This window comes from Apteryx mantelli, chromosome 23, assembly GCF_036417845.1.
Source record: "Apteryx mantelli isolate bAptMan1 chromosome 23, bAptMan1.hap1, whole genome shotgun sequence".
Classification (NCBI taxonomy): domain Eukaryota; kingdom Metazoa; phylum Chordata; class Aves; order Apterygiformes; family Apterygidae; genus Apteryx; species Apteryx mantelli.
In genome coordinates this window covers 3,452,831-3,480,773 of record NC_090000.1, presented here as the reverse complement: position 1 = coordinate 3,480,773, position 27,943 = coordinate 3,452,831, and the positions used below count along the sequence as shown (strand labels likewise).

At 48.9% G+C, this 27,943-nt stretch overlaps 1 protein-coding gene across 1 annotated transcript in view; it reads left to right on the top strand.

The window, feature by feature from the left end:
* NECTIN1 (nectin cell adhesion molecule 1) overlaps nt 1–27,943 on the top strand; it is a 65,970-nt gene that overhangs the window by 28,016 nt on the left and 10,011 nt on the right. The window contains exons 2-5 of the mRNA XM_067310151.1: nt 21,382–21,732; nt 22,449–22,751; nt 23,179–23,296; nt 25,989–26,140. Coding sequence (XP_067166252.1) covers nt 21,382–21,732; nt 22,449–22,751; nt 23,179–23,296; nt 25,989–26,140 — 924 coding nt within the window. The remainder of the gene's footprint in view (nt 1–21,381; nt 21,733–22,448; nt 22,752–23,178; nt 23,297–25,988; nt 26,141–27,943) is intronic.

Below are 27,943 nucleotides of genomic sequence, written 5' to 3'. Positions count from 1 at the left end.
AGACCCTCATCTGACTGCAATGAAGGGAGTTTTTATAGGAGTATGACTGAGCCCAATGTCATGTTGCAGCTGCACACTGTATCCGGATCCCTTTCCCAGTTTTCCAGCCCTCCTTTCTCCCCACTTCAGTGCCACACTTCCTAAAGCCCATCACTGTGGGCAGACACAAACCAGCCTGTAACTTGCTCCCCTCCTGTCCTCTATGCATTTGTGCTGGCTTTCTTCGTGTCCCTTGTTTCTGGGCAACACCTCTTCCTCTGCAGCTCCCAGCTCTCTGCCTCTACCTGTATCTCACATCTGGTGCTCTTATTTTCTTAGTTTTGTTATGGTTTGAGGGGACGAGCGGAGGGAAATAGGCACACTGGTTGCCCACACTAGTTGCCAGCACCTGAACGCGCATGGCCTGACAAGCTGACACAGTAGCCGGACAGAGAAGGAAAATAGGGAGCAAGCGTGGGAGAAAAGGGCCTGCGTATGAAATGTTCCAAGTGGAACTGGCATGTTTGCTAATGCTGCAAAGAAGGGGAGGCAGCTTCTTCTCAAGCCCTAGGGCAGATGCATAGGCAATAAAGGAGAAAAACCACTAGAAATGAGAGCCGCCAAACTGACAGCCCAAGCAAGCTGAAACCTGCCTGGTTAGGAGGCTTGTTCCAACGGGGGAAGGGGCAGGTTCCCAGCCAGGACTAGCTCTGCACCATCCCTTTCTCAGGGTAATGGGTTACAAGGTTTCCAGGAAAGACTGGGCTTTCCATATCTGGAGGGGAGCTTCGCCCCCTCCCCCACCCTTTACTTCAGGCTGCTCCAAGCTTGAAGAAACCTGCAAACCCAGTTTATGCCCAGTTTGAAATGCAAGCCTAGCTCAACAGTTTCTCTCTGCAAGTCACAACTCACAGAGCTGGATACCATCTGAAGCCACGCTAGGACTAACTTACAACACCAGTATAAAAGCAGACTCATTCCAGCAACATTGCAAGACCTTGCACTTCTGCTCAAGAGCAGAGAGCCCACCAGAACAGGCATCGGAGATAAAACCTTTCAGGTGGATCCTGCTTTGACAGCTGAGTTTTTCCCTCTACAGAGGACTCGTGCAGTTCTGAACATCACCCTACCCCAGATCTCCACTGGTTCACATCCAACTTTTGCAGCTTTCCTCAATTCCTGCACCAGAGCAGCTGCGTGCTAGCCCAGCCACCCTTGCTGAGGCTGAAGAAGGGAAGTGCAGTGGCTTTTCTGCACTAAACCATCCCTTGTCATTAGGGCTGGGAGCCAGAGTACATTCCTCCACAAGCCAGCACAGACCCCCTTTCCCAATATGTACACCTCTCCCTCCTTTGCACAACTGTGTGTTTATGATGGCCCTCGGCTGGTAGGTCCCGAGCCACGGGGACGGATTTCCTGGCCCTTCTGCTTTCCTGCTGACATTTCCAACTGAAGCTGCATTTCTGGGGCAAGTTGGAGCAGGCCGCCCAGTTACAGGTTGGACAGGCTTTGTCTGTGCTCTGGGGAGACACAAAGACATTGGCTGCAGGCCTCAGCTGGGAGGGGAGTCACACGGTTGTGGCCTGGGAGAACTGGGACACGTTGCAACTTGCTGCCCCTTGCTCCCCTACTCCCAAGTTACCCTTCTGGGTTTTGAACTTTGGAAATGTCTTCCTGCAAAAAAAGGGCGTGAAATGGTGCCAGAGGGAAACAAAGAGTGAAAATGGGGAAGAGCTGAAACAGGTGGTTCTGTCTTACCTGAGTAACTCGCTGGAGTCTGAGTGGCTGTTGAGGCACCTTCCGAGCTCCTAGGGCCATGTCCACCTGCCATGCCACACGTAGCCAGATCCCTGCCCTTCCTAGGTCTAGTCTCCAGGCTCCAGGGGAGAAAACAGCCTCCCTCTTGCCCTTTTGTCATACCCACTGAGACCTCTCTGCAACCCTCAAGCTCTTGCATCCATAGCTGGACGAACAAAACTGCACTGCTGGGGCCACCCAAGAGCACTCTTAGAAGAGACTGGGTGAGAGCTAGGCAGTGAGGGAAGAGAGGGAAGGGAAGAGCAGCTCTTTGCCCTTAGACCTGGGCCATGAAGTAGAAGGGGGTGTGAAGCAAAAGCCATGCCTTTTCTCCCACACTGTACCTGCCAAAAAGTAAAGGGTCAAGGAAGGCAGAGTAGCATCATGGTGCTCCTTGAACAGACAGCTGAGGGACCTGCTTCCCCTCCATCACGTGAATCTGCCATGAGACAAGGCAGTGCTCACATAAAGTGATGAGAAGGAATAGGACTCTTCCCATTTCGCCTCTTCGCTCTTTTCCATTCAGCTCTTTCTCTGCTGTTAAGCTTTTCTTTCAGCCCTTTCTCTTTCCATTCCTCCCCTCTCTCCACTTTCCTTTTGTCTTTCTCTCTGCTTCACCCCCTTAAACATGTCTGCAGGATGTCTTTGCCTAGACACAACAGGCACTGAAGGGCAAGACTAGAACTACTCTAGATGCAATCTCCATTTTGCTCAAGGATCATTAATTACTTTGACAATTAAATACAATTGAAGATCCCTAAGCCCTTTCTGATATCAGAGCCATTAGCAGGGACAGCTTTTAGAAACCTTCACCTGGAGTAAAACAAAAGGAGGAGATATACCAGTAACTCAGGGAATCCCAATTAAAATCCAGGCTTAGCTCATTAACCTAATTACACATTGTGTGGCCCTAGCCTCAGTTCCACTGAGGTGGAAGAGAGGGAGCACTGGGGGCGGGCTAGTTACCCGTGTGCTAACCGTGGTGGGTTGTTTATGTTGGATCTCTATTATCTCTTCAGCTGAGAAAATGGCCTTTGGGGGAAATTTCTAGCTGGGCTGTGGAAGTCAGAGAAAGCAAGCCCTGAAAGGCGGTGTGTGTGTATGTGCGTATGTGTAATACAGCCTGTACTTCCTCTAAATGCCCTTTTCTCATCCACCCTTCTCTGTGCTAGCATCTCCGATGGCCTCTCCTGTGCTGGGGCAGGAACCTCAGCCTTCCCACACCCAGTTTGCCCTCATCCCTTAGAGAGCCACTAACAGAGCAGCTATATTCCCAGAGGAAGGAAGGGTCAGAGTGCCCGAATGGGATGATAATGGAGATGAATAGAAGTGGTCTCAGAGAAAGGGGAAAAAGGGAGGGAGTCAGTGCTGAGGATGGAGAATCCTTCAGCAGGCGCAGGTGCCTTTGCTGCTGAGCTGAGATTGATGCGTGCCAGACCTCCACGACTTGTTGGCTGCTCTGCAGGAGCCTTGCTGCCTGCTCTATCCGCAGTGGCACAAGACATCCCTGTCCTTTTGCCCCTTCCCCTTTCTCACAGCAGGGACACTAGATTGCATGAAGGCCTCCCCCTCGCTTGTCATAGGGATAGACACTTGGCCATGTGGACGTGTTGGCAGCTCTGGCTCAGATGCCTGCTCCTAAGTGCAGCTCTCTATCCTTTCCAGCAGGCCCTGAGGTCTGAGATCCCATTCTTAAAGCATGGCACAGCCTAGCAGACAGAAGTCTATCCTTCCCAAAAGCTAGTGCTAGTTATTGGGGCAGGAGGAGGGAGGCATGGCACTTCGGGATGAAGTCTGTCCCAAAGAAGAAAGGGAACGTTTGCAGGCCCTGTCTCTACTGAATCCAGGTGACTCATGCATTTATGGTTTTTCCACATGAAAATCTAAGGGCTGGATCCTGCGGTGTGCAGCTGCGTTCGGCGTGCTACACTGCCTACGTGTCTGTGTTCAAAGGGATGGGGAGGAGGAGGCAGGCCCCAGCATGTTCTGCCCATAACCTGTCAAAGTCAGAAAAGCAAGTTGGAGCTCGAGGAGGTCAGGGTGCGGCTTCCCACATGGCATTGAGAGAGAAGCGGGAACATACTGCAGACCCCAAGTCCCATGGGACCAAAACTGTGACCTTCCTAGTACCTGCAGACTTGGAGAGAGAAAGGAAGGAGGCAGGGAGCCAAGAAGGTTTGCTCCTCTCAGCAGAGAAACTCCATGTGGGGTCTATGCAGCAGAACCATTTCCAGCTGGGATGGGACAAGTTCACCCCAGGGAACAAAGTAGAGATAATCACTGGATTCCCACTGACAGTGGCTGAACTGCTCTGCACAATGCTTGGGAAGGAGGCAGGGGCTGCAGCTCTTGACATCATTGAGAGGGAAGCTTGACTTCCACTCTCCATGATAGAGTGGGTCCCCTTGCAAAGCTCAGTCCCACATTCCCATTTAGTCCTGAGCCATGCCACTGTGCTGGTAGTTGGCCCAGCACCAGGTTACCTGAGGCCAGTGTGTATGAGAACAGCTGTTCAGTCATTTCCACAGCTGGTGCCAACCTGACCTGGGACTGCAGAGGCAGCCAGGAGGCATAAAGGTAATCAGAATCCTTTGAGCTTCAAAAAAACAACTGAAAAACACATTGGAAAGTTCAGGATGTGGTTCTGGCTTGTTTTTGTCTGATCAATTTGTCAAGGAGCGTGTCGTACTTTGGAAAGAAAGAAACACTCTTAATCTGTGTGCCAGTTTTGGGGGGTTACTGTGCTAAATGCTAAATCCACTGTCTCTGGCCCAGCAGTGGCCTTTTCTGGGCATGACATGTCCTAGAAGGCACACTGTGATCTCTTGAAACTCCAGGGCTCTGAGAAAGTGGGATCTGCCTCTCTGCAATGATATGAAAGGTAAAGCGACAACTTCAAACCCTACTGAAGTCATGGTACTTGGGATTTTGCAGGGGGTATTGAAATCCAGAAGGGAGGGTTGCAGTTGCTCTGCTCTGGGATCACAGGAATTGCTCCAAACCAAACAATGGACCCTAGGGTTCAGGAAATAAGTTCTCCTCATTGCCATAAAGCTGTAGATCAGCTCTCACAGAAGAATTTAATCTAGCAGAAGATCAGCAGGCAGCCTTCTTGAGACATCCCAGCCCCACTGGGACAGCAGGGCTTGTTTTAAACATTGACGGATTCTTTGGCTGGTGCTGTGCTTCCAGGTAATTAAAATGGCTTAACCCTGCAGCCCAAACAGCCACCTGCAGATAACCTGCCTTTATGCCCAAGGGACCCTTGCCTCACTGTCTGTCTAGAGAACTCCCTAGTTGCAAGGTAGGCTTGGAGAATACAAGGATTTCATGAAAAAGCGAGAGAGGGAAGACAAATTCAAATATCCTGATTCTGAGGTGAGAGCAATGGAAAGAAAGAGAGCATAAGAGAAAATCTTAGATAGAAGGAGGTGGAGGAGCAGAGGATTTTTAGATCCAACAATGGGAAAATTTGGATCCTAATTTTCAGCTATGCCAGAAATATCTGAAGTATTCCCAGGGCAGACAATGAAATTACTTTAGATTCACACTACGCCAGTAAGTTGTCAGGCCTGAGGTCCAGACTCCCAAAGTGTGCTGTGCGGGCTTGTGTATAAGCTGTTACGCTTTCCTAAGGGATATGGAAGCTCTGAGAGAAAAGGCCACATTCACTTTTCTGAGGGCTGTAAACTTCCTATTCCTACTGGGCTGCCTATTGATTTCCTGTCTGATTCCTTTGCCTGAGGAGATCTGCAGCAAGAAAACCCAGTCCTTTCTTTAGTGCTTGTTCAACGTGTATAGCCCACAGGGTTGAAAATAGCCTTGGGGATAAGACTGGGCTGCCCTTTCAGGTTGCCTTCAACCCAGCAGAGAGGAAATCATTTTCCCTTTCAGGGGTGTTATTTCCTTCTGATGGGATCTTTCCTGAGGAAGGTGTGTCACTCCCCTAAATGAAGTCTCTTCATTTCCCTTTGGGGCACATCATTCTTATCCTCTGGTGCTCCGTTTCTTCCTTCTCACTGTGTGTGTATTCTGCTGGGGCTAGGCATGGGATGACTTCAGCTGCAGGACTCATCACCTTTGCATTGCTCCATGGCTGATATCAGTGTGGACCGGTCTGCTCACCACACTGTTGATCTGTGCGTGGGCAATGTGCTCAAGTCATATTCCCTACGACTGGCACAGATTTGGGGCTGTTGGAAATGTCAGAAACAGGAGATTCCCAAGGCTGGTGCGTTTCCAGAACCAGGGAAAAACTTAGCTTTTGGGTTTAATGAAAGATTATATCTTTCCCTCCAACTTGTGGGTATATTGACAAGGCACAAGGCTGTGCCTTACAGCGATATTCACCTTGCTTAGATCAACCAGGCTGCTTAGTGCAAATAGTCTTTTACCAGAATGGCTATACCATTTCCCAGTGCCTATTTTTAATGAGCGAGTTAATCTGTTGCTGCTTGACACTGTGCTGCCCCAGGAGGGCATGCCCTGCTCCGCTCTCTTGTAGTCATGCAAAGCGAGAACATGCCTTAACACTGGTTCTTCTTTCCTCCCAACTTTGCCTCCTCTCAGAGTTTCTACAGACAAGTCTCTGCTGTCAAACACAGCCCCTGAGACCCATATCCTTAACTGAAGGGTGACCCTTTGAACTCTCTAACCCACACACTAATAGGAGTTAATGACATTTATCTATATACTTATCTTTCTTTTTCACCGCCTACCTCGTGGCTCCCCCCACCAAAGCATCCAGGTACCTTACAGTCACCAACAGCTCATGGCATCCAGATGACACTAACTCTGTTTCCCTGATGGGGGAATTACGGTTCAGAGAAATTAAGGAGCTCCCTTTAATCTCTTCCCTGATTTCTTTTTTTTCATTTGCATTCATCCAATACCCATCTGCTTATTTCTGGAAGCCTTTCTCCGCTACTGTTCCGGTGATTTTTTAGAAAATTTGAGATGGGACTTTTTGTCCCCTTCTTTTTCTGTTAGCTATTTATATCCATCCATCCATCTGCTTAGGTACTCAGGCATCCAGCTGTGATACATCTATCACCTCGATATCTAAGCAACAAGTAAAAATGGTTCCTAACAGCTGTTAGCTCAAGCAATGGCTGCTCTAGAGCAGAAGTGGAAAACAAGTGACACCTGAGCTGCTGCGCAGTCTGTGAGCAGCTCAGGCGCAGCTCCCAAGCCCAGGATGGGTGATAACCATGGGGCAGGGGATACTGGGGGACCCATATCCCCAGCAGCGGGAGGTGGTGAAGCACCAGGGGTATCTGATGCCACTTACCTTGGGACCGAACAGCAAACTCAGGCCAGGCTTGTTCTGTCCATCTGTGCAGCATCAGGACTCCAGGGAAACTGTTCTTGTCTCCTAGGGACTAACTGCACAGCTCCTCCTTCCCATGCCATCCTCAGCTGTGTGATGGGACCCATGATCCTCAGCCAAACAGAAGCTGTGGGACCTGGCTTGGTGGGTCATGGTCTATCACATCTGACCTACAAGTCCCCCAGGTCTGGCCTCCAGTGTTTTGGCTCAAAGGCCACCCGTCCTGACCTCTTGTGCTTCCCTGCCGGGGGACGGGGTTGCCTCCGTGCTGATCACTGCCGTGGTGTTCGCGAGTGGCCAGCCTCGCTCCCGACCTGACAGGAGGCGGTAGACGGGGCCTGCTGTTGTGCGAAGCGACGGGGCGCTGTCGCGAGGAAGGTCATTGAGCTGAAATGCTGGCTGACATTGGGGGCACTGCTGTGAGGAAGCGCACACTTGGCTGGCTGGAGGCTCTCAGCAGCGTATCTAAGAGCAGATGCTGCGTGCAATAGCCAAGTGCTCAGCCTTTAGACTGTGCGGCCAGGTGCTGAGAGATCTTGCCCAGTTGTTTTCAGCTTTCCAAGGGGAAAATAAAGAAGTCCTGCTGGAAAGCTGAAGGACCTTTTGTTTTTTTTTCCTTTTTTTTTTTTCTTCTTTTTTTGCATTTTCTTCCTGCCAGGGGAGCTGGCTGACATTTTGGGGCTAAAGTTTGGGTAAAGCTTATCATTAAAAATGTAGAATTTTCTGCAAGAATTGTCTGCATATTGTAGTGTCTGCTAAAAAATGTAATAGTCTGGTTTGTGTTCTCTTCCCCCCCCCGCCTCCTCTGAAAAGAACTTGAGTCCTTTTAAATAGTCTCCCTTGTCACTGTTAGCAAGTAGGAAGACACAAACAGCAGACAGAGGAGGAGGTGGGCACACGAGGCAGGTGGAAGGTGGGAGCAAATCCGTCTGTCAGCACGGAGGAGAAGACGGGGTGCGTCTAGAGGGACAGGCACTGGAGCAGGGGCACCGCGCAGAGCCAGAGCCTCCCTGCCCACGTCCTGGGTAACATCACAAGGCTGTTCTCATTGATCTCGTGCCCCAAATGACTCCTAACTTGGAGGCAGGGTGGGATGATGCTTTTACAAAATGAGCCCAGATGGAGCTAGATCCTGCTCAGAAGGAATTGTGGAAAATGGAGGTGGGCAGATTCACAGGCAGACAGGAGATGCTTTCTCTTTGAATGCGAGATCTATCAAAAAGGTCAGCTGGAGAGATGGTTAAAAATGCAGAATGAGCTTGCAGTGGGGATACTGAGCATTTCAGAATGAGCTTACCTTCTGCTTTGAAACAGACCGGCATTTGAAAATTTCCACAGAAATGAAATTTCAAAAGATGACATTGGTTTGGCATAATCCAAAATGTCCCGTTGCACTACAATCAAAGCATTTCATTCTGGTTGCAGCTCTGGTCAGTGTTTTAAAATGCAACATTTGAGAGAAATGGGAGTCCAAAATAAAATGTTGTTTAAGTGAAAAAGTAAGTTTTAAAATGAAAAAAAAACCTTTGTTTTAAAATGGGAGGGGGGGGGACCACAAAAAAGGAAACATTCTGTTCCAAGGCTAGCACAAAACATTTTGACCTTATCAGAAGGCTTTTTATTTTTTTATTATTTTTTGTCAAAATCAGCACGTTCCAGTGGCTAGTTTTGGCTTGGACTAAATGGCACTTTCCAACAGAAAAATATGATGTGTTGGAAAAGTTTCCACTAGCTCTAATTCTTTTCACATGCTTTCCATTTTTGCGGCAACTTCCTCACTCCCCAGTTTCAGCTAGGACTGCGCACACAGAAATCCCAAGAGAGCAGCTGACCTCATGGTGTTTGAGGACCAGGATGACTTACTGGAGCTCCCCCGCAGTGGCACAAAGGCAAATACGTCCGCCCAGCTGAGCAGCCTGCTGTTCCCTTCCACACAGCCAAACTTTTGAATATAGCTTATAACTATGCAAGAAGGAAACAGGGAGCCTAATGCTGAGGCAGTTTCAATCAAAGTCAATAAAACGATGATGAAAGTCAGTGAAATACACCAGCTAGGGCCAACTGAGCTATTTAGCCCTGAGTCTCTGGGCCTGTTTTTTCCAGCATCACGCTGGAAATGGGATGTTGCCTCTGAGCCTCTTCCATCCTGCTGATCGTTAATGGATCTTTATGGGAACCTGATTGCCTTATGGTTCTGGCTTGTCTCTATCATGAAACTAAACTTTGGGAACAGCTAGATTTAGAGCAAATCTGTGATTCAAGCCTGCCATAGGGATTCAGGCAATGTAGCTACCCATGATTCCCATCATGGTTGTTGATATCCCTGGCCCACATAATACCAGCCCGAACACCAGTGAACCAGCGTAGATCCTGGCTGATGAGTCCATCAGACTCTGGATGATGCGATTTCAGTGACACATAGCTGAAACGCTTCCCACGATGTGCTGCTGGATGAAACCAGGACCAGCTTTGTACCTGGGCCATGAAATGCCCGGTGAGTGACTCAGCACAGCGTGTCATTCCACCTCCTGGGTGACATTTAACATCAAATCCCCTTGAACGATCTTTCACAACCTGAAACCTCCCTGCAGCTACCTGGAAGCACAAAGCCCCCCCCCACACACACACACACCCTTAGGGAAGGGATAATAAGACAGGGAAATGTTGCTAGTTTCTTGGCCTGGAAGTTTCCATGCCTGCCCTGTTACACTAAGTATATAAACCCTGTAAGTCTAAGTCCCCAGTCATCCCTGTTTACCCTACCAGAAAGGGCAAGCCTTGCTCCCTCTGGGAGGAGTCTGAATTGAAACGGGCAATAAGTTCCATAGTGCAGGGAGAAGCAAATCCCTGCTCGGATTAAGAGCCATTTCAGAGCCCCTGTTTTGACTGAGATGCTTTGAACCCTACCCAAAACCAACCCACTGCAACGAGGGGCTTACGTTTCTTTATTGCCTGGGCGGGAGCAGGAGGCTTCACTCTTCTCTCCCTTTCTCTTTTGTTCCTTCCCTTCCTCCCTTGTTCTGCTCCACCTTTTCCTTTGTTCAGCCTGCCACCACATTGCATGTTTGTGAACAGGGACTTGAGAGCAATGTCGAGATCCTCTCCTGAATCTAACCAGCTTCCTACCAAAAAAAAATAAAAAAAATCAGAACCAGCGAGGAAGAAAGGGAACCTCTAGCTGCCAGGCATTTCTGAATACACAGCAACGCCTGCTGTGGTCTGGTCCCTATTTTGTAAACTCCTCCCTTGCTCCCTGCAGGACAAATCATATTCTTTCTGCAGAGATCAAGCCACTTTGAATTCCTGCTCTTCCTGACTGGCCCTCTGCTCTGGGCTAAACGCTGTCTGTCTTTACAATGCAGCCAGCCCTCACCAACTGCCCTCACCTTTCCAGGCTGGTAGGAGCAGACCTAACTGCATCGGTCTCACTTACCACCTCCAGAAGGACAAAGCTGCTGCCTCATCCATCCCAGACCTCTGTGCATACCAGGCAGGGAGCATGACCCCTTGTGGGAGGCCTCCCCACCCGGCTATGACCCTCACTTATTGCCTTCCTCCCCCCCACAGATGCTCATGATTAGGGCCGTCACAGGCAGCCTTTAATGGGTGGTCCTGTCACTTGTTTACAGTCCTGAGTCTTACAAGCTCAGCAGGCTCCACTAAGCCCCCACCTGTGCAGCCCCTTCAGAGCTCAGCAATCATTCCTGAGACAGCCTGGATGGAGGCTGCGACCTTAATAGATAGGAGTGCTGCATCTCCATCCAGCGTGGAGTGAATCTCTCTCCCAGCCACCCTCTGCTCAGCCCTTCCAGGTGCTGTGCAGCTGGTGAGCCCCGGCATCAAAACCAGCCCCACTCCAATCTCCATCCTTGCGGAGGTGGCATTGCCACTGAGTTGTAGCTGGCCATGCCAGATCCAAACCCAGGCAGGAGCAGTGACTAAGAGGGTCATGGCAGCCTCCAGTTTGGCAACGCTCTGCACCCCTGCGGTGTCCTTAGCGAGCAGTGGTGAGACAAACCCGGAGTGCACATCAGCACCTTGGGGCAGCAGGGACTGGAATAGTGAGGCTGGCTTTGCTCGGAGGTTCAGTGCATCACTGTCACCCGCAATGTCTCTCATTATTTGTGGCATGTCCTTAACTCTTAACATAAAATTTTGTAGGTGTGGTCACAGACTGTTTGTTCATTGTTGAGTGCAACTCAAGCCACATTTTGGGAACCCCTAGTCTAGCTGTTAACATGGATAATCTGCAAATTTAGGTTCTCTTCTGGACTTTTTCAACAGAAACCTCTCTGTGCCTCAGTTTCCTCAGTCGGAGAAATGAGGGTGACCTTCTTTATTTGCATGAGTGAGGGGTGGGGCTATGAGGCCTTACCACAAATGCCTCAGTACCTCCGTACACCTCTTCCTTCAGCAAGAGTTGTCACCATGATATGCAGAAACCCACATCCAACTCAAGCCGTTCGAGGGAGATTGCCACTGGTTGCCTGGGTGGCCTTGGGCACTTTTCTTTGTCATTCAGCACCTCTGATTTCCCCATCTCTGAAAGCAGGGATAATAATACTTTCCTGCCTCTCAGGGTATTGGAGGATTAATTAGTCAATGTTTGAAAAGCCTTTTGAAGATGCAAAGCTTTCTATAAATATGCAGTATTATTCCTACAGGTGGGGCCCAGGTAGGATTGAAGCATGGTGTCACTCTGTACTGTGGAGATCATAAATCCAGGGAAGAGGAGTCCTGTAAAATTAGTCCCCTGCAAAGGGACTTTATGATAAGAAAGCTGAGCAGCAGCATGCTGAAAATCAGACAGGAGCACTGACTTTTTGTTTATATGTACACACTGTTCCTTATAGCCTGTTGTTCATGAAGAGGAATCCTAAAACAACCCAGATGAGCTGGAAGATCTAGTCTCTTCAACTTTCCTGCAAAAATCTCTCTAGGGCAAGAGAAAACACATTACAAGAGAAAACATAAGCAGTTGGTCAGTGAAGGGTGTCAGCCTTTTGCATGTTGGATGCCATGATTGCATTCATGGTCTCAGAGATTTTTCCTAGTTTCCATCTCTAATGGGTCAAGAGCTGCCAGAACTTGATTCACATCATTCTGGTCACAAAAAAAAAAGTTGTTTCTATCCTGGGATAAAATATAATAGTACAGAGCATGGCATCCCCACTTAAAAATTGTAGAAAACATTTCTCTTTAACTCAAGGAAATTGTAAAATATTCAGCAATAAATTGCATACCAAAATGATAATGAGAGGAAGGACAAGAGGAAAGCAAGACTGTAGTCAGAAAGCTCTGATTGGTTAGCATCCCTTTAAACTACAGGAAAGTCGGAGCTGGGATCTTTTCCGTAACAAGTTTCAGGGCTGGTCGATACCAGCATGGTTTGGCAGGGGTTCCTTTTTCACCATACCTTGGACAGAAGACCAATACGTTTGTAGTCTTTGGCAATTTCCTGAAACTAGGCATCTGCCCCTTTGATAAAAGAGGCTTGATTTGACTGGGGACAGAGAGAATTAGAGGGCGGTGAGGCAGGTGGGGGCAGTAGAAAATGGGGCTGCCAGCCATTAACCCTGGCGCTGAAGTCAGGCCTGAGTCAGCAGAGTTTCGGCTTTGTCGTGTTCCCATTGTGGAGGTGAGTGAGTCACCAGCAGCGATGAGCCCTGTGAGCTCCCGTTTCCTGGTTTCCTGCTCCCATTCTGAGCTGTCAGCCCAGGGAGGGAAGGATTTGCCTTTCTTTGCCATCAGGCTTATTTTGTTTTTTGTTGAGTCTCTTCAGTCTGACGTTCCTTCGTTTTGGAAATGAGACTCTCTGTGGATTACTATGTTGACCCCCTCTTCACAGATCCTCATTAAACCCGTCCTCCTTGGCACCTGGAGACCTCAAATAGTGAGGATATTTACTCCTGAACCAGGACTCTTTGAACAATATCCTAGGGTAACACAGCAGGCCAAGAAAGAGGCGAGGCAGAGAAAATACTCATGTAAATTTGGGGACTCAGCCCATCAAGATAAGGTCCCAGGACAGTTTCAGTTAAAACAGTCTCCCTGTGCTCAATGTTTCAGCTTCTTTCTTCTCCTCCAGACCTGATTTTCCAGCTGCACCATTCTTTTCTGCCCTGGCTTCCCCACCCAACCACCAAAAAAGAATTGGCTCCAAATCTGGTCCTTTTTCTCAGGTCATCAGACATGTCCAGGCTCAACCTTCCCCCTTGTTTATGGGTCAGAGTTGGCAAGCAAGAGGACCCCAGAATTTTCCTTGCTGAAAGGCAATGAGATGACTCTTGGGGGAAGAAGGTTCTTTGCTTCCCTGTTCTTTTGTCTCCCCTTCCCGTTGCCTGGCCACCTGCCAACTTTTCCTCATAAAGAATTATGATCCTGGACACATTCACTGGTGCTGCTCCAGAGGAATGAGTGGCTAGGGATCGGAAGGGGAAAGTGAGTGGGCTGGGATGTGGAGACGATGTTGGAGAGACAGAAGAGGGATGGGGAAATTTGTAGGGCCAAAACTGAGGGAGGAGAAGTCAGGGAAACAAGCATGGGTTGAGGAAAGTCTTCCAGTCTGCTTCTGGGTTATGGAGGCAGGTAGAGAGGGCAGAAGGGAAGTGTAGCTTAGCTGTAATGAGTAGCATGAATCCATGGGGGAAAGGAGATAGGAGTTTTCTGAAGCCAGTCAGTGAACAGGGGTAGGTCAGTGTGCACAGTGGGAAAAGCGCTGAGGGAGGACCTGGAGTGAAGTCCAGCCCAAAAGGCCTGAAGTGACAGGATGCATCAACGGGTAGGTGGGCCACGTACTGAGCTGTGACGCAGGTCAGACGGATAGAGGCAAGGGACGGTCTGGTTCGCTGCTCAGGTGTGTGGGAACCGGCAGCTCTCGCTGAAGGATTAGCTGACATGCTTGTGGGGCGGGACGGGCAACGGGAGCCAGCTCCTCTGCGGTGACTGAGGAGCCTTTGTGCTTTGTTGCTGAGCATGGGATTTCATAGCTTTATTGCAGGAAGGCCTTTCCCAGTGCTGTGTCAGCACTTCCAGCGGGAGCCCTGCTCTGCCAGCCTTCCTGCTTCTGCCATGGGGCATGTTCCCCTCCCCTTGACTTGGGGGTGCAGCAAAGTAGCTGTGCTGAAGTCAGGAGAGGTAGAGCAAAGAGTGAAAGCTGGAGGCAAAAGCAGTCATGGTTTTCTCTTCCCACTCCTCTGGTTTGCAACCCTTTTCCTAGGGAAATAGGGGGTTGGCTGCAACAGGGTCTACTTGCAAGGCTGAGGCACAGAGAGCAAGAAGTAGGGGTTCAGTCCGGTGTTCATGTCTGCCACTCACTGGCTGGTCTATCTGTGGGTGATCTTACCCTGGCTTCTGTTTTTCTTTCTTCTATTTAGTTGAAGAACACCTACCACAAACCTGACCTTGGTCTTGGTTAGGGCCTTTGTGTGAATCCCATTGATGGCACAATAAGTAGACTCCTTAAACCTTAACAGAGGGGAGGGGAAATATCAGTGGATCACACCCCCCAGAAAGATCTTTCATTCAAGTTGCTCCTGAGACCGCTTTGTGCTCTGTTTATCCAAAGAGGAAATACTGCATGGGCAGGAGAAGGCAACCCTGCTTTATCCCAAAGGCATCTCCACTGTCCTGTCCCAGCAGACAGCCAGTGAAGGGCTGGCTAGAGCTCTCACTCAATACAAGCCTTTGACCAGTCCTCAGATAATAACAACTCTGCTGTCACTACTATTTGCTGGCTCTAGATATGAACCTAGAGTAAAAGGCCCTGTGTTTTCCATTTGCAAGCCAGAGCCAAGCCCGTTCTTTCTTTTTGAGAGGGATCTGGATGAGAGCCAGATGGGCCATTGTACATGCTGCCATCTCCCGTCATCTCCCATAAAGCTCCCAGCTCTCCGCTGGGGGCAGGGATGCTTGGGCTTGCAGTTTCTCGTGATGTCCCCCTGCTGGATCACAATGTTACCTCAGACCTTTCATGTGCAGACCTGTCACCAGGAGCCGTAATCCTGCCACGTCTCTTTCCCTCTCATCATCTTTCTGGTGCCCCCTCCCCTCGTGCTGGAATCTCAGCCTTCCCGCTGTAGTCCCTTTGGTGTCTAAGCGCCACACGTGAAGTGGGGCTGCACTGAGTCAGCGTGTGGCAACTAGACCTCCAGTGAAAGTCTGCTGCTGCAGGAAGCGGACCTTGGTGAGTCATTGGAGAGCGCTCTGTCTTTGCAATCAGCTGCAAGCCACTGACTCAGCGGGGTGAGGCAGGCACCGTCCTCTTTTGGAAGAACAGCAGAGCAGCGATTTGAATGCCTGGCAATTGATACAAAGTCTCTGTGGCAAGAGGAGGGCCAATATCTGGCCAAGTGCCAGCTCAAACCTTTGCTTCTTGCCACCTGAAATTTCCCTGCTGGTTTTTGATGGGATTTAGGATCTTCTTTCCCATTTTCCACCCTGCCTAACACACCTGTGGGTGTTCCTTTGGGCTGTTGGAGGCTGGCTGTGTTCTGCCCCAAGAGGACTGCACTTCAGACCTTGATCTCCACTTAAAAATAGGCAAGGCTTGAAATAGAAATTCAGAAGTTTCAGAAGGAAAGTTTAGAAATACCAGCTAGGAAGTTTTGAGCTCTTGTTCCATCCCATTTTTCTCCTCATGGAAAGGTTTTGGACATCTGTTTGAAGTGTCCCTGAGGGATACTAGCCCACGTATAGAACCGAATTCCTCACAATCAAGGTGGACCGCAAGAGGCCATCTCAAAATCGGGTGCTTTGTGTAGGGTCTTTCGGAAATTAAAGCATGATGCATTGTTTTGTCCTTTTGTGAGGTTCAGCTATTGTGACCTTCTACATATACCCTTCAGTTTAGTTCTAAGCGATGCAAAGATTATTAGGACTGATTCCTCCAACATTTGCATCAGCCGTGATATTGCCACACCAAAGGGTGGCTCATCACACTGCTGCCAAGGGCTGTTTCAATGCCCTTGGGGTGAGATGCGTATCAGGGAACAGGAGAGAAAAATCGGTGAGAGGCTCAGCAGAGGCAAGGTTGTGCAAATCAGAGTGGAGTTCACATGGCTTATAACAAAGAGGCATTGATTGGAGGCTTGCTCTTGTGACAGAGCTCACTAGTGCCTGAAGATCATTTCCAGAGCTTTCTGTATGGGGAAGCAAGAACCAGATCTTACAAGTGTGGGAGCTTAAATGTTACAGCATCTCCAGGGCTTTTAGGAAAGAGCGTTTCCCAGTTCAAGAGCCACCAGCTGCCTAGGCTGAGTCAGCTACTGCTCTGTTTCAGGGGGTGTTGAGTGCATCTTGGTGGCCATGAGGAAGAGAGAGAGGAGACAGTACACCAGATGACACCTGATGGCCTCAAACCTTTGTTTTCTGTGTAGACTTGATTGCTTATTGCTCACTGATAATGGCACAATTTCAATAGTGTCTTTCCCATGACTCTTCTCCCAGTTTTCTCCTCTCTCTGCCTCCTTGCCTATGCACCTTAGTTAGTACAACTCAATAGCTAGGAGCTGGTCCCCTTTAGGCACTGAACAGCACCAGTACATTTTGGAAACTCTCGAGGGTCAGCATGTCCTTTCTTCTCTTTCTTGGGAACTGTCCAGCGAAGGGAACAGCAGTCCTGACCAGGGACTTTTGGGAGGGGCTGTGGTAGCTGGCATCATTCAAGAAGTGCGCTGAAGTAGGGTTGAGGGAACAAGGATTCCGTAGAGGTCAGGGGTGCTTCAGTAGGGGTCAGAGAGTGATGGGCATGTCTGAGTGAATAATTGAAAAATCCCTTTTTCCATCCTCACCCAGCACTCTTACAAAGCCAGGTCTGCTGGCTGCACGTGCCCATCCAAGACACTGAGATGTTCTTACCCAGGCAAGCCTCGTACTTATTCTGTTCCCTCCCCAGCGCCCCTTACACCCAGTGAGTCCAGTCCTTGCTTCCCAGCCTGCTGCCTGCGCCGGAGGGCATTGCGAGTTTTGCGCAGTGCCCTCAAGGCCTTGCATGACCTACTAAATATCTGGGCTTGGGATCGTGGGGAAGGGCATCAACACAAACCACTTCAGAGGCCAAGGTGGAGGAGTAGAATCCCAGAGGTCTCCACTAATGAGGTCTTGGCACCAACATGTCTTTGGCACTCAGCTGGGCCTCTTTTACTGCTTTTGGCCCTTACCAAAAAAACCCCAAAGATCCCAACAACAACAACAAAAAACCCTAATGACTAAATCTCAACCTGGCATGCTTCAACTTATACATCTAATCCTTCCTTGTGTGCTGGCTGCCCCCTTGGGAGGAGTCGGAGTGGATTGATGGGCACCGGGAGATCTGGCATAGGAACTGTAAATGGCACGATATATCCCAAGCCTTCTCTCTCTCATGCCGACCACACACATCATTCAGCAAAGAAAAATCAAGGCAGATCCCAGCACTGCATATGCACACACACACCCTGCTTAATATGTCCAAGCCTCTCCAGAGGCTGATTAGTGATTTTATTTTCTCCCCTCTCCCTGGCTTGCACACTTATTGCCATCAATAATCTTTCCATTTGCCCTGATGAACTATTGAGCGTGTAACGGGGCAAGGGAAGACTAGCCATCCCAGCTCAGTCACCTTGCAAACAAACACTCTCAAGAGCATGACAGGAGTCAGTTTGCCCTCTGGCTTCTGGTTTAGGATTAGGAGCATGGGAAACTGATCTAGCAACTTGCAAAACCCCTTTACCCTGTCTGTTTCCTTTCCTCACCATTCCTTTTGATATGGGTGCTATTGCCGTGGTGCAGAGAAGAGCAGTGGGTGCGTTATTTCCTCTAACAGGAGGTTTGGAGGAGCAGAACTCAGGGAGTTTACCCTATCTTGCAAAAGTGCCACAAGTTACTCAGTCACCTGGAAAGGAAACATGATTTCCGCACAGTGTTTGTTTTCTTTTTTGTTATTTCTTCTGGTTTTTTTTCCCTTTTCCCCTGAAGCCTCTAGAAAGTTTGGAATGTGTTTTTGTTAAAGTTGCTACATGTAGGGGCCTGAATCCCAGTTTTGGCAGCATTTTGTTGTTGGCAAGCAGTCCTCAACTGGCACTGGCTTCTTCCCTAGCTGAAAGTCTGACTCTTTGCACCTGGGAAGAAGAGGGTTCTGCAAGACCATTCTGGGGTCTGACTGATGCCTAGAGATCAGGGTCAGGTTCATAAGCTTTAAAGTCTATTTTTTTCCAAATTTGTGTCCAAGTACAGTCTGCATTGATGCATGGATCCCATGGCAGGGGTAGGGTAAGCATGGGAGGATAGAACTGGAAATTGTTGTTGCTGCTTAAGGTAAAGGAAAAAGACGACTGAGGGAGACCCAGTGGCTTTCCTTCCCCTTGTCCCCGTGGTGTTTGTCCTGTCTCCTGCTTTTCTGGCACTGCGAGAAGGCACAGGGCCACAACTTCCTGCTGTCAGGCTCCCAGCCCGTTGCAGATGTGGTCTCTTTTATTGGGATTTCGAAAGTGTGGTTCAAAGGGAACAGCTGAGGCCTGTGGGGGGTCACAGAGCTTGGTGGAACCGGAGCCAGCTGCGCCATCGCCCCGGCCCCAGGCAGGCTCTGCTCCAGGGCATGGGCCCTTCATGAAAGAGGTGGGGACCGGTCCTGATGAATCCGCTCTCCTGCAGCCTTGGGAGAAAGAGGGAGTGCTCAGCACACCTACAGCCAGGCAGCTGAGATGGGCGGCAGGTTGTTCCCAGGGCCTTTGCTACATGATTGCTTTTGCTCTCTGGCAAGCTCCCACACGCTTTGCAAGGCTCTAAACACTTCAGAGCCAGACTGCTTGGCAAAGCTGTTGCTCACCTCTGCAGGTGTGGGCAACTCTGAAAGAGGCTTTCTCACCTCCGGGGTAGAAGGAGCAGAGTATGCTGCAAAGCAAGTTGGAGACCTCTCCCCCCTCCCCATCCACTCGCCCTTTCCTCAGATCCCAGCATAACATTGTCCAAATCCAGCCTTGCTCTGCACTTGGTGCTCTCGTTTCATCAGAATGGCCACTGTGGACCAGCAGATCCCCCAGCACACAAGCCACACCGGTGCCAGAAAAGCGTTGTGCCATGTCTTACTGCCTGGACATCTTTTTCCCAAGGCCAGTGGCTCCAGATAGCATGGAAAAACACAGTCCAGCTGTTGATGACCTCAGAGCAGGAACATCACTTCTCTCTGTTTTCAGAAAGGACATTATTCATGGCAACACTGACCCTATCCACATTGTAACTGGGAACATGCTACCCTGTCAGCTCAGCTTCTGAAGGCTTCATGCATGCAGGCACATGAGGGCACCAGTGCTTTGCTGTGGCTGTGAGCAGTGCTGAAAAACATTCCTCAGCACCCAGCCCCAGCGGCAGGGTGTGGGGCAAACCAGGACTTGACTCAGGGAAGGGGGCAAGTCCACACAAAGCTCTAGAGACTGAGTTTCGGTCTTAATTGCTGCTTACTGTGGTCAGCTGATGGCGTCTCGGGGTGCACTGGATTGTTGAGGCTTGTCCTCAGGGTCACAGGCTTGGTATGGAGGGAAGGAGGAGGGGAGAAAGAAGAGGCTTCGATGAGAAGTCAGGACGAAGGTCAGACTGCATACAGCAAGCATGGAGTGAGGAGGCTACATGGGAGCTTTCAGAGAGGATGGTAAAGATGTTGTTGTTTGTGGGTGAGAAGATTTGCATTTTCCTACACTTGTATGTCTGTCAAAATGCGTGAAGGAGATTGCTCTTGCCCATGTTCATGTGTAGATGTCACAGTGCACATCTCTGTTGTTTGTGGGGGCCAAGAATGAGGAATTAATTTTGGCCTTGCGCTCAGGGGTCCTGTTTATCCACTGGAAGAACAGGGTAGGGATGATAAGCAACAGTACAGATGTCATCACACTGAAATGAGACATTTCAGAAATGTTCTGTCTTGTGTCGGTTAGAAGATGCTGTCCTGCTTCTCTTGCCATCCCTTTTTTTCTTTCCCCAAACTCTTTCTCTTTCATCAGCCTTTCATCTTCCTCACTCTTTGTACATCTTTTCTTTTTCCTTACCCATTTCTTTCTTTCCTTCTCTCTGTCTCCCAGAATACATCCAATTTCACATTCTGCCAGAAGGAGTGAGCAAAACCCGCTTTTCTTGTTCTCACCACTTTGCTTCTCCATTGTATTTCTCATATAAATACTGGCTATATAATTACCAGAGCATTATCTCAGAATCACACAGATTAGGGAAAGACACAGTGGCAGCCAAAGATGAATTTCAGAATCGGTCTGGTGGGAGACATTTTTCTCCAGTTGTCGGGGAGGATTCAACTGAGACAGAATAGCAGTCCTAAAGACGAACCACCACTTTTCCCCAGCAGCTTTCATCTTTACTCCACAGTATCAAGATGGAAGCTTCTTAAATACAGCCACTTCTGGGCCACAGTCACATACAAAAGATCTAGATTATGCAGGCAGATCATCCAAAGTGTATGGACACTGCCATAATACTACCCTTAGTCGGGAGTTATTGCTAGTCTGAAATCAGGGCCTTGGTCTTTGCAGCTCATTTAATTCCTGATGCACCTCCAACAGGATTAAATGGATGTCTGAGTGTGTGTTAACATATGTTAGTACATGATGTGTTGATAAATATCTGTGCCTTTGTATGCTTACAGATACACAAATGTTCTGTATATTTACAATAACTGACTTAGTGCCTTCCAAAATTGAAGGCAAAAGGAAAGAAAGTATTCTTTGTCCAGTCTTGTGCCTGTTGGTGATCATGAACCTTAGGCTGGCTCCAGAGCATTGGGGATGGTCATGGTGAAGAGTTATCCAGTGACACTGAACACCAAGGGTGGAAGGGGATGGTGGTGTTTATCAACAGGAATGAAGCTGCTAGGAGCTGCAGAGAAAACTTTGTCATCTCTGGTTCAGGGTCGCTGCAGAAAGTACTGTGATGAGCCAGTCAGCCTTGATAAGAGATGCAAGAGATTGGCATCCTGGGTTGCTGTTGGCCCAAATGGTCTTTATGGATAAGAATTCTGCATCAGCTGGTCTTCAGGGGCTTGAGAGCTCTCCAGAAAACTGGAAGGCAGAGACTGGGGCTATGGGCTAGGAGGATCTCTAGTTAATAGGTCGTGAAAATGATGCCAGAAACAAGCACTGTCTTGCAGCCTAATTCACATGCGGAGCAGCTGGAATTCAGGAGGTAGCCATAGACTGTTCTTTGATCAGCCATGACAGTATTGAGGAAGCTTTCTTTTCTTCTCTTTCTCTGTCTCAGAAGTATGTGTATATTCATGTCTTTCCATGTCATTGCAGGGCTGCAAGCTCAGACTGTCATAGTCAATGACACAGTCTCGGGATTCATCGGGACAGATGTGGTCCTGCACTGCAGCTTCACCAATCTGCTCCCCAGTGTGAAGATCACACAAGTCACATGGCAGAAATCCACCAATGGCACCAAGCAAAATGTGGCCATCTACAACCCTGCCATGGGGGTCTCCATCCTGTCTCCCTACAAAGAGCGGGTGACTTTCCGGAACCCTTCCTTCAAAGATGTCACCATTCAACTCTCTCGGCTAGAGCTGGAGGATGAGGGAGTTTACATCTGTGAGTTTGCTACCTTCCCAACTGGCAACCGGGAAAGTCAACTGAACCTCACTGTGCTGGGTAAGATACTGGACAGACTTTTTAGTATGAAGCATTGCCTCCAGTTAAACAGATATGGTGGAATCTGAGACTCATGTCCTGGGAACTCAGGGCAGAGGTGAATCTTGGGTGTAAACTTCACCTACAATGCTCTTTCAAGTTGACCATAAGGAGGTGAAGAACAGGGAAACCAGAGCAGTGGGATTAACTCTCTGGTTCACTGAGCTATCTCAGGAACATCACTTCCTCCTTCCAGGCCTCAGTTTCCCAGTCTCTTAATGTAGGGGCAATAACAGTGATCTGTTCTCCGAGAGTTTGGTGAGGTTTAATGTGCTGGTGCCTGTCGAGTGAACAGAGGTAAAAGATGCCAGAGAGATCCTAAGCACAAGTAGAGTTCCTCCATGGGGTTTAGGGTTATGAGTGAATTGACCCCATCCAAGGTCTACAGGGTTCACTTGCTCTGCAATTTGAGTTTCATATTCTAACATAGGGCTGAAAACCTATGGAAGGAATGACTTTCCGTTCTGTAGCTATGCATCTAGTGTATCTTCACCATTCTTTCCCCAGAGTATGTTGCTACTAATTTGCACCAGCTGTGGATTGATCAGAAGGTCTGTCACAGCCTCAGTGATGCCAGATGTGTCTTGTGTTGGAGCAGAGAGGATAGCATTGTGTTTCTAACCACCCCTTTGTGCCCTTTTCTTCTCCTCCTCCTCCTTTCTTGTACCTCCTTGTAGCCAAACCCACAAATTGGATGGAGGGCACCACCCGACCACTTATTGCTAAGTCTGGCAGGACAGAAAAGATCTTGGTGGCTACTTGCACCTCCTCTAATGGGAAGCCCCCCAGCACTGTCACTTGGGATACCAAGCTCAAAGGGGAAGCGGAGTTTCAGGAGATCCGGAATAGCAATGGGACCATCACAGTAATCAGCCGGTACCGGCTGGTGCCAAGCCGGGAGGCCCACCGGCAGCAGCTCATGTGCGTGGTGAATTATCAGCTGGACCGCTTCACTGACAGCATGACCCTCAACGTGCAGTGTAAGTGAGCGTGGGCAGGGCTGGAGAGCAATGCTCCATTGTTGATCCCCAGGGCGGAGGATAAAATCCAGCAAAAGAGGATTTTTCTAAAGGGAGGATACTGATCAGGTGGAGGGGTTGAGTTGGGTGCTGCTCTTTTTCTGGGGAGTTAAAAATGAAGCAATCCACTGGAATAATCATGCTTTCCCTTTCTCACACCTTCTTTCCCTCTCTGCCTCTGCCATGTCACTTTGTTCCTCCCCTTCTCTCTTTCATTCATCCTCTCTCATATTCCTCGTCCCATCATCTTTTCCACCTTTCAATCCCTCTCCTTCTCCTATCCCCGTTCCCTCATCTCTTCCTGTTTAATTTCCTCCTCCTTCCTTTTCCATAACTCTTTCTTCTCCTTTTCTGTCCTGCCTTCTCTATCCTTTTCTTCTTCTTGCAGATGAGCCAGAAGTCACTATTGAGGGCTTTGATGGCAACTGGTTTCTCAACCGGAAGGATGTAAAGCTGATATGCAAATCTGATGCCAACCCCCCGGCTCACACCTATGAATGGAAGCTGTAAGTGCTACAGTCCTCCTACCCTCAGCAGCACATTTAATCTTCATCCAGGGACAAGGAGCCTCTATAGAAACCTCAGTCATCTTCTGGTCCATCCTTAGACTAAGGGCCCAGTCCCATTACTGTCAGTGGTGTCCCTCCATGTAGAACCTGCGCATGTGAGAGGAGAGTTGGACCCTTGCAGTGGCTGAAGCTGTGCTTCTTCGGGAAGCTCAGAACTGACTTTGGTTCCCTGGCACATCCCTGTTAGGAAGCCTTCTTTGCAAGGGGGATTGGAACTAATTTCTGTATTTGCAAAGTAGGGAAACTCTTCCCTTCAGCCTTGGCCTTTCCAGCTTACCCACTCCTGTGCTGGCCATCCTCTGAAGCTGAGCTTGTCAGATCCAAACAACCCACTACCCCAGGCTTGCTCCCCTGCCAGACACATCCAGAGGGCAGCATGTGTTGGCGAGGGAGGCTGTGGAGTGTTTGCGGTGACTGGGGACAGCAGACTTGTTTTGGGTGGATGGGCTTTTTCAGAAGTTTCACATGGCCCACAGCCTCAAGCTGGCACAACTGGAACTAGAGTTTGGCTTGACCCACACACAGCCACCTCTCCTTGGGACAGACAGCGGTTATCCCCTATCCTTCAGCTGGTTCTTCCCTGTGGCATCCTCCAATTCCACTGGATTAATATTCTCCCCTAGTGACATGTGGGGCAGCTGAGATGTGGCAAGGTGAATGATTTGTCCAGAATCACTAAGTGCTTCAGTAGCAGAGCTAGAAAAAGAGCCAGGACTTCCCCTTCTTAAAATGGCTCAAATAACGCAAAATTCCTTTGCATCTGAAAAAATATTTCCCTGGAATCAGCCCTGGCTGTAACCAGGAGCTCCCCTTTGGAGCAGTCATCCCCACATGTCAGACATTAAACAGAAGCAATTCTATCTCCACCAGGGTTTCAGCTTTTGGCTGAATACACTAAAGGGACTGAGAAGTGAGCAAGAAGTGTCTGGGGAGTCAGATGAGAACTGATGGAACCTGAGGTGGCTCTCTCTCCCTCTCTTTCTTTTTTCTATAAGCCCTCACGTAGCTTTAAAAAAATGATCAAATGTATCCTTTCTTCTTTTCAGCTAGCATTTGTCATCAGCAAAGAGGCTCTCAGAATGGCTTTGCAAGGAGTCAAGCATATTCTCTCTCATTTCACTTCCCAGATCAAACTGTTCACAATACAATTTTGAAGAGGATTGTTTTTCTTGCCTTTTTAAAATTCTTCTCCCCAGCTCTCTCCCTCTCTTGGTTCTGCCAGTTGTAGTTAAAACTCCAAGGGGGCGCTCTGGGTTCCTCACAACATTGCCAGAAAGTTTTAGAGCTAAACATGCCCCTTGTAGCACCCAAGGCAGAAGACATGCCAGTTTAGGCTACTTTGGGGTAGCAGGGCTGGCTAACTGAGCTGACACAAGCCCTGTGAGATGGAGCTGGGGGCCTGGAGACAGGTTTTGTCCCTGCTTTCGGGCAAGTCACTTTATTCCTTTGTTCTGCTATTCTGCATAATGTGTTTGCTACACGTATGTGCATATGTGTATATATAGACATGTAAACATATGCATGTGCAGTTAGGCACTTTTTTTACAACCACAATTATACCCCATTATTCCCTTTTGTTTCCTGCAAACTGCTGACAATATGTGAACATTTTTGTTGGGAGGAGGGGAAAGACTTACTTGAGTAATTTTTAATTGCCTAAGAGAAGTAATTACTTTACTTTGCTCCAGTAATTAAGAATAACCAGGCCATGTGTGTCTTTTCCTAGCACACAGTCTTATTTATTTTTTTATCTGCCTTTGTTCATTTATTCTGTGCATCTCCAGACTGAGTTTTGCATTATTCCAGTTTTGCACTTATCTGACTCCTCTGACATGGGCAGGCTAGAGACAGCAGGACTGTAAATCAGCAGTGTTCTACGCAAGCTAGAGTTGCAATTAACACTGGCTGATCAGCTGCCCAGGAGAGATATATGGGCAGGAAAGTGGAGCAAAGCAGGGTCAGGTTGGTGTCTCATTCCTGCATTTTCTATCAAATGGAAAGTCAGGGATGGAGAAACACTTTGAAGATAAGCCTGCCAGAGGTGAGCCAGCTGAAACAAAACAATGACGTAGCCATCTTACCCGAAGCTACCACCTATCTGGGGACTGTGCTGGAAACCAAACCACTTTAAGGCTCCAAGTATGTTTTCTGGAGAGGGCAGAACATACAGACTGAAAGTGCTCCACACTCCCTTAGCCAAATCCAAGGGGCTGTATGTGATCCCATACTTCAATGTCCCTTGTAATCACAGAGAAGGTTAAAAAAAGGCTAAAATGCAAGTTGACCAAAACAGCAAAGCTGCTGTTGCTCTCAGCACTTCACTGCTCCCAGCCAGTGGTTGATGGGCCACTACAGTAGAGAGTTTGAGGAGGGTCCATATAAACAACCTGATTCTCATCATGCAGCAAATTTACCCTGAAGATACCCCACTGACTTTCCTGTAATGCTGCAGTCCAGGGGTTTGGTTTAAAGCCTGACAACATTAACGAGTATTTTCCAGCCAGCACCACTGGATTCTGGACCTACCCAAGGGCAAGAGCAGAACCAGCATGTCACTGTCACTCTGCAATGCTTCTTGACCCTCCCAAGTACCATCTCTGGGGTCAGCCATGATCTTTCTTCCCCCTAGGCCAAACGGGACTCTGCCAGGAAGCGTGGAAATCCAGAACAACACCATCTACTTTAAAGGCCCTGTTTCCTACAGTGTAGCTGGCACCTACATCTGTGAAGCCTCCAATGCCATTGGTACACGGTCGGGCTTGGTGGAAGTCAATGTCACAGGTAGGAAAAAACTTGGTGTACACTGTAAGACAGAGGAGGAAATGGTGGGGAGAGGGGAGTGTGAGCTGCTGACAAACTACCAGTCAATTATAACTTCTTCTGTCTTGAACACCAGCTTCTCTTTCTAGGGGTGGGGAGTTTCTTGATGCAAAGTGTGCAGTGAAGTTCTTTATTTTGCATTGGTTTTGGACTCATTTGGCTTGAATTTTATCTCCTTTCCTCTTGTTCTCTGTTCCTTTCTTACACCAAGATGCATTTGATCTCATTCCCCCTTTTCTTTTCTACTGTGGATTCACAGAGATTATTGGACTCGTTAAAAGCTAAGAAATGTCAGGGAGAAATTTGTTGGAAGGCAGGAAAAGGAATAGGACAAGGGCTTACTGTTGCTGGGGCAGTAAAGCATGAGATGGACAAGTAATTTGTTCAGGTGTTTTGTGTTCCTGACTTCAGGCAACTCAGATGATTTCTCATTTGTGCTTCTTCTAATCCTGTATTTGTCCGTGCACTTGCTCACCTGGCTGTCACAAATTGCTCAGAGGCAGGCTGTGAGGACACAGACAGCTTTGGACTTCAGAAAGGAGTAACATCACAAGATGCAGCAAACAGGGAAGTGATGTTATGTGATGTCATATGGGACAGAAGGAAAGGATTTGATTACTTGCAAATCAGTGTAGCCACAGGAAAGAGAAAAAGATGTGTGGATATGCCTAGGTAATGTCAGGGAGAGAAAGTGATGTCAAGAAATGGGTCAAAGGGAGGAAATAATATATGGCAATTGCCTAATGTCAGAGAGACAAAGTGATATTGCAAGGCATCACCAAAGAGAAGTGGCTCTCAGTGCTTTGGGAGCAAGGAAGGGAAATTTACCCCACTCCTAGGGGGTAAAAAGAGTGACACCTTTTGTCAGGCTAATAACAGCTAGGCAGTGACCAGGTCTCATGAGAGAGATGGAGGTATCCCTTGCAGCAGTGAGCTGGCGGCACAGAAGGGAAGCTGCCACGCTGCAGCGGGCTCTAGGCTCACGGTAGATACAGCAGGGAGCCACCAACTGGGTAGCCCTGCACGGCTGGGAAGCTTGGTGGTGGCTGAGAAGTGCCCTTCTTTGGCATCCCAGCGGGCCAGCAGTGCTGTTGGTGCTCAGCACTGACTCCCTTTGAGTGTTCTTCGGACACCCCAAAACGGGACTGCTCTCGAGAGGACAGGCAGCACAAACCATGCTCTGCACAAGGCCCCTTTGCAGCTGGCCCGTGGTGGGGACTGCGGGGATTGCAGCCCCAGACCTGCTCTCTCCAGGGAGAGCACAGCCACTCTGACTGCCCGCAGGTGCTCTGCAGGGCAGCTGGCTTCCTGCAAATGTGACAAACAGCGCGGGTGCTGCTCTGCCGCTGGCTCAGAGGTGGACAGGTGATGAGACACCCTGTTGACTGAGGACTTTCCCAAAGCATGAGAAATACAGAACTGATGTGGTGAAAAGAAGCAGAGCTTTCTGCACTCACAAGGCTTGGCAAAAGCCAAGAGCAGTCTGGGTCACCTCTCGGCCAGTGTGCACGCACTGAAAAGCACAGGACACCAGTTCCAGGACTGTTAGACCTTCTTGGGCTCTAGCAGAGGGCAAACCACAGGGTCTGCTGTTCTCACAGTGGGCCACCTCTCTGAGATGTTTTGTTCCTTGAAGAGCTGCCTAATCTGAGACAGATGAAACTGGCTTCTCAGAAGAGCTGGGCTCCAGCCCCATTGCACCTGCTCTCCTGCAGTGGTGAGTGCTGAGCTAGCTTAAAAGCAAGGCCTGGGCAGCTGACCTCC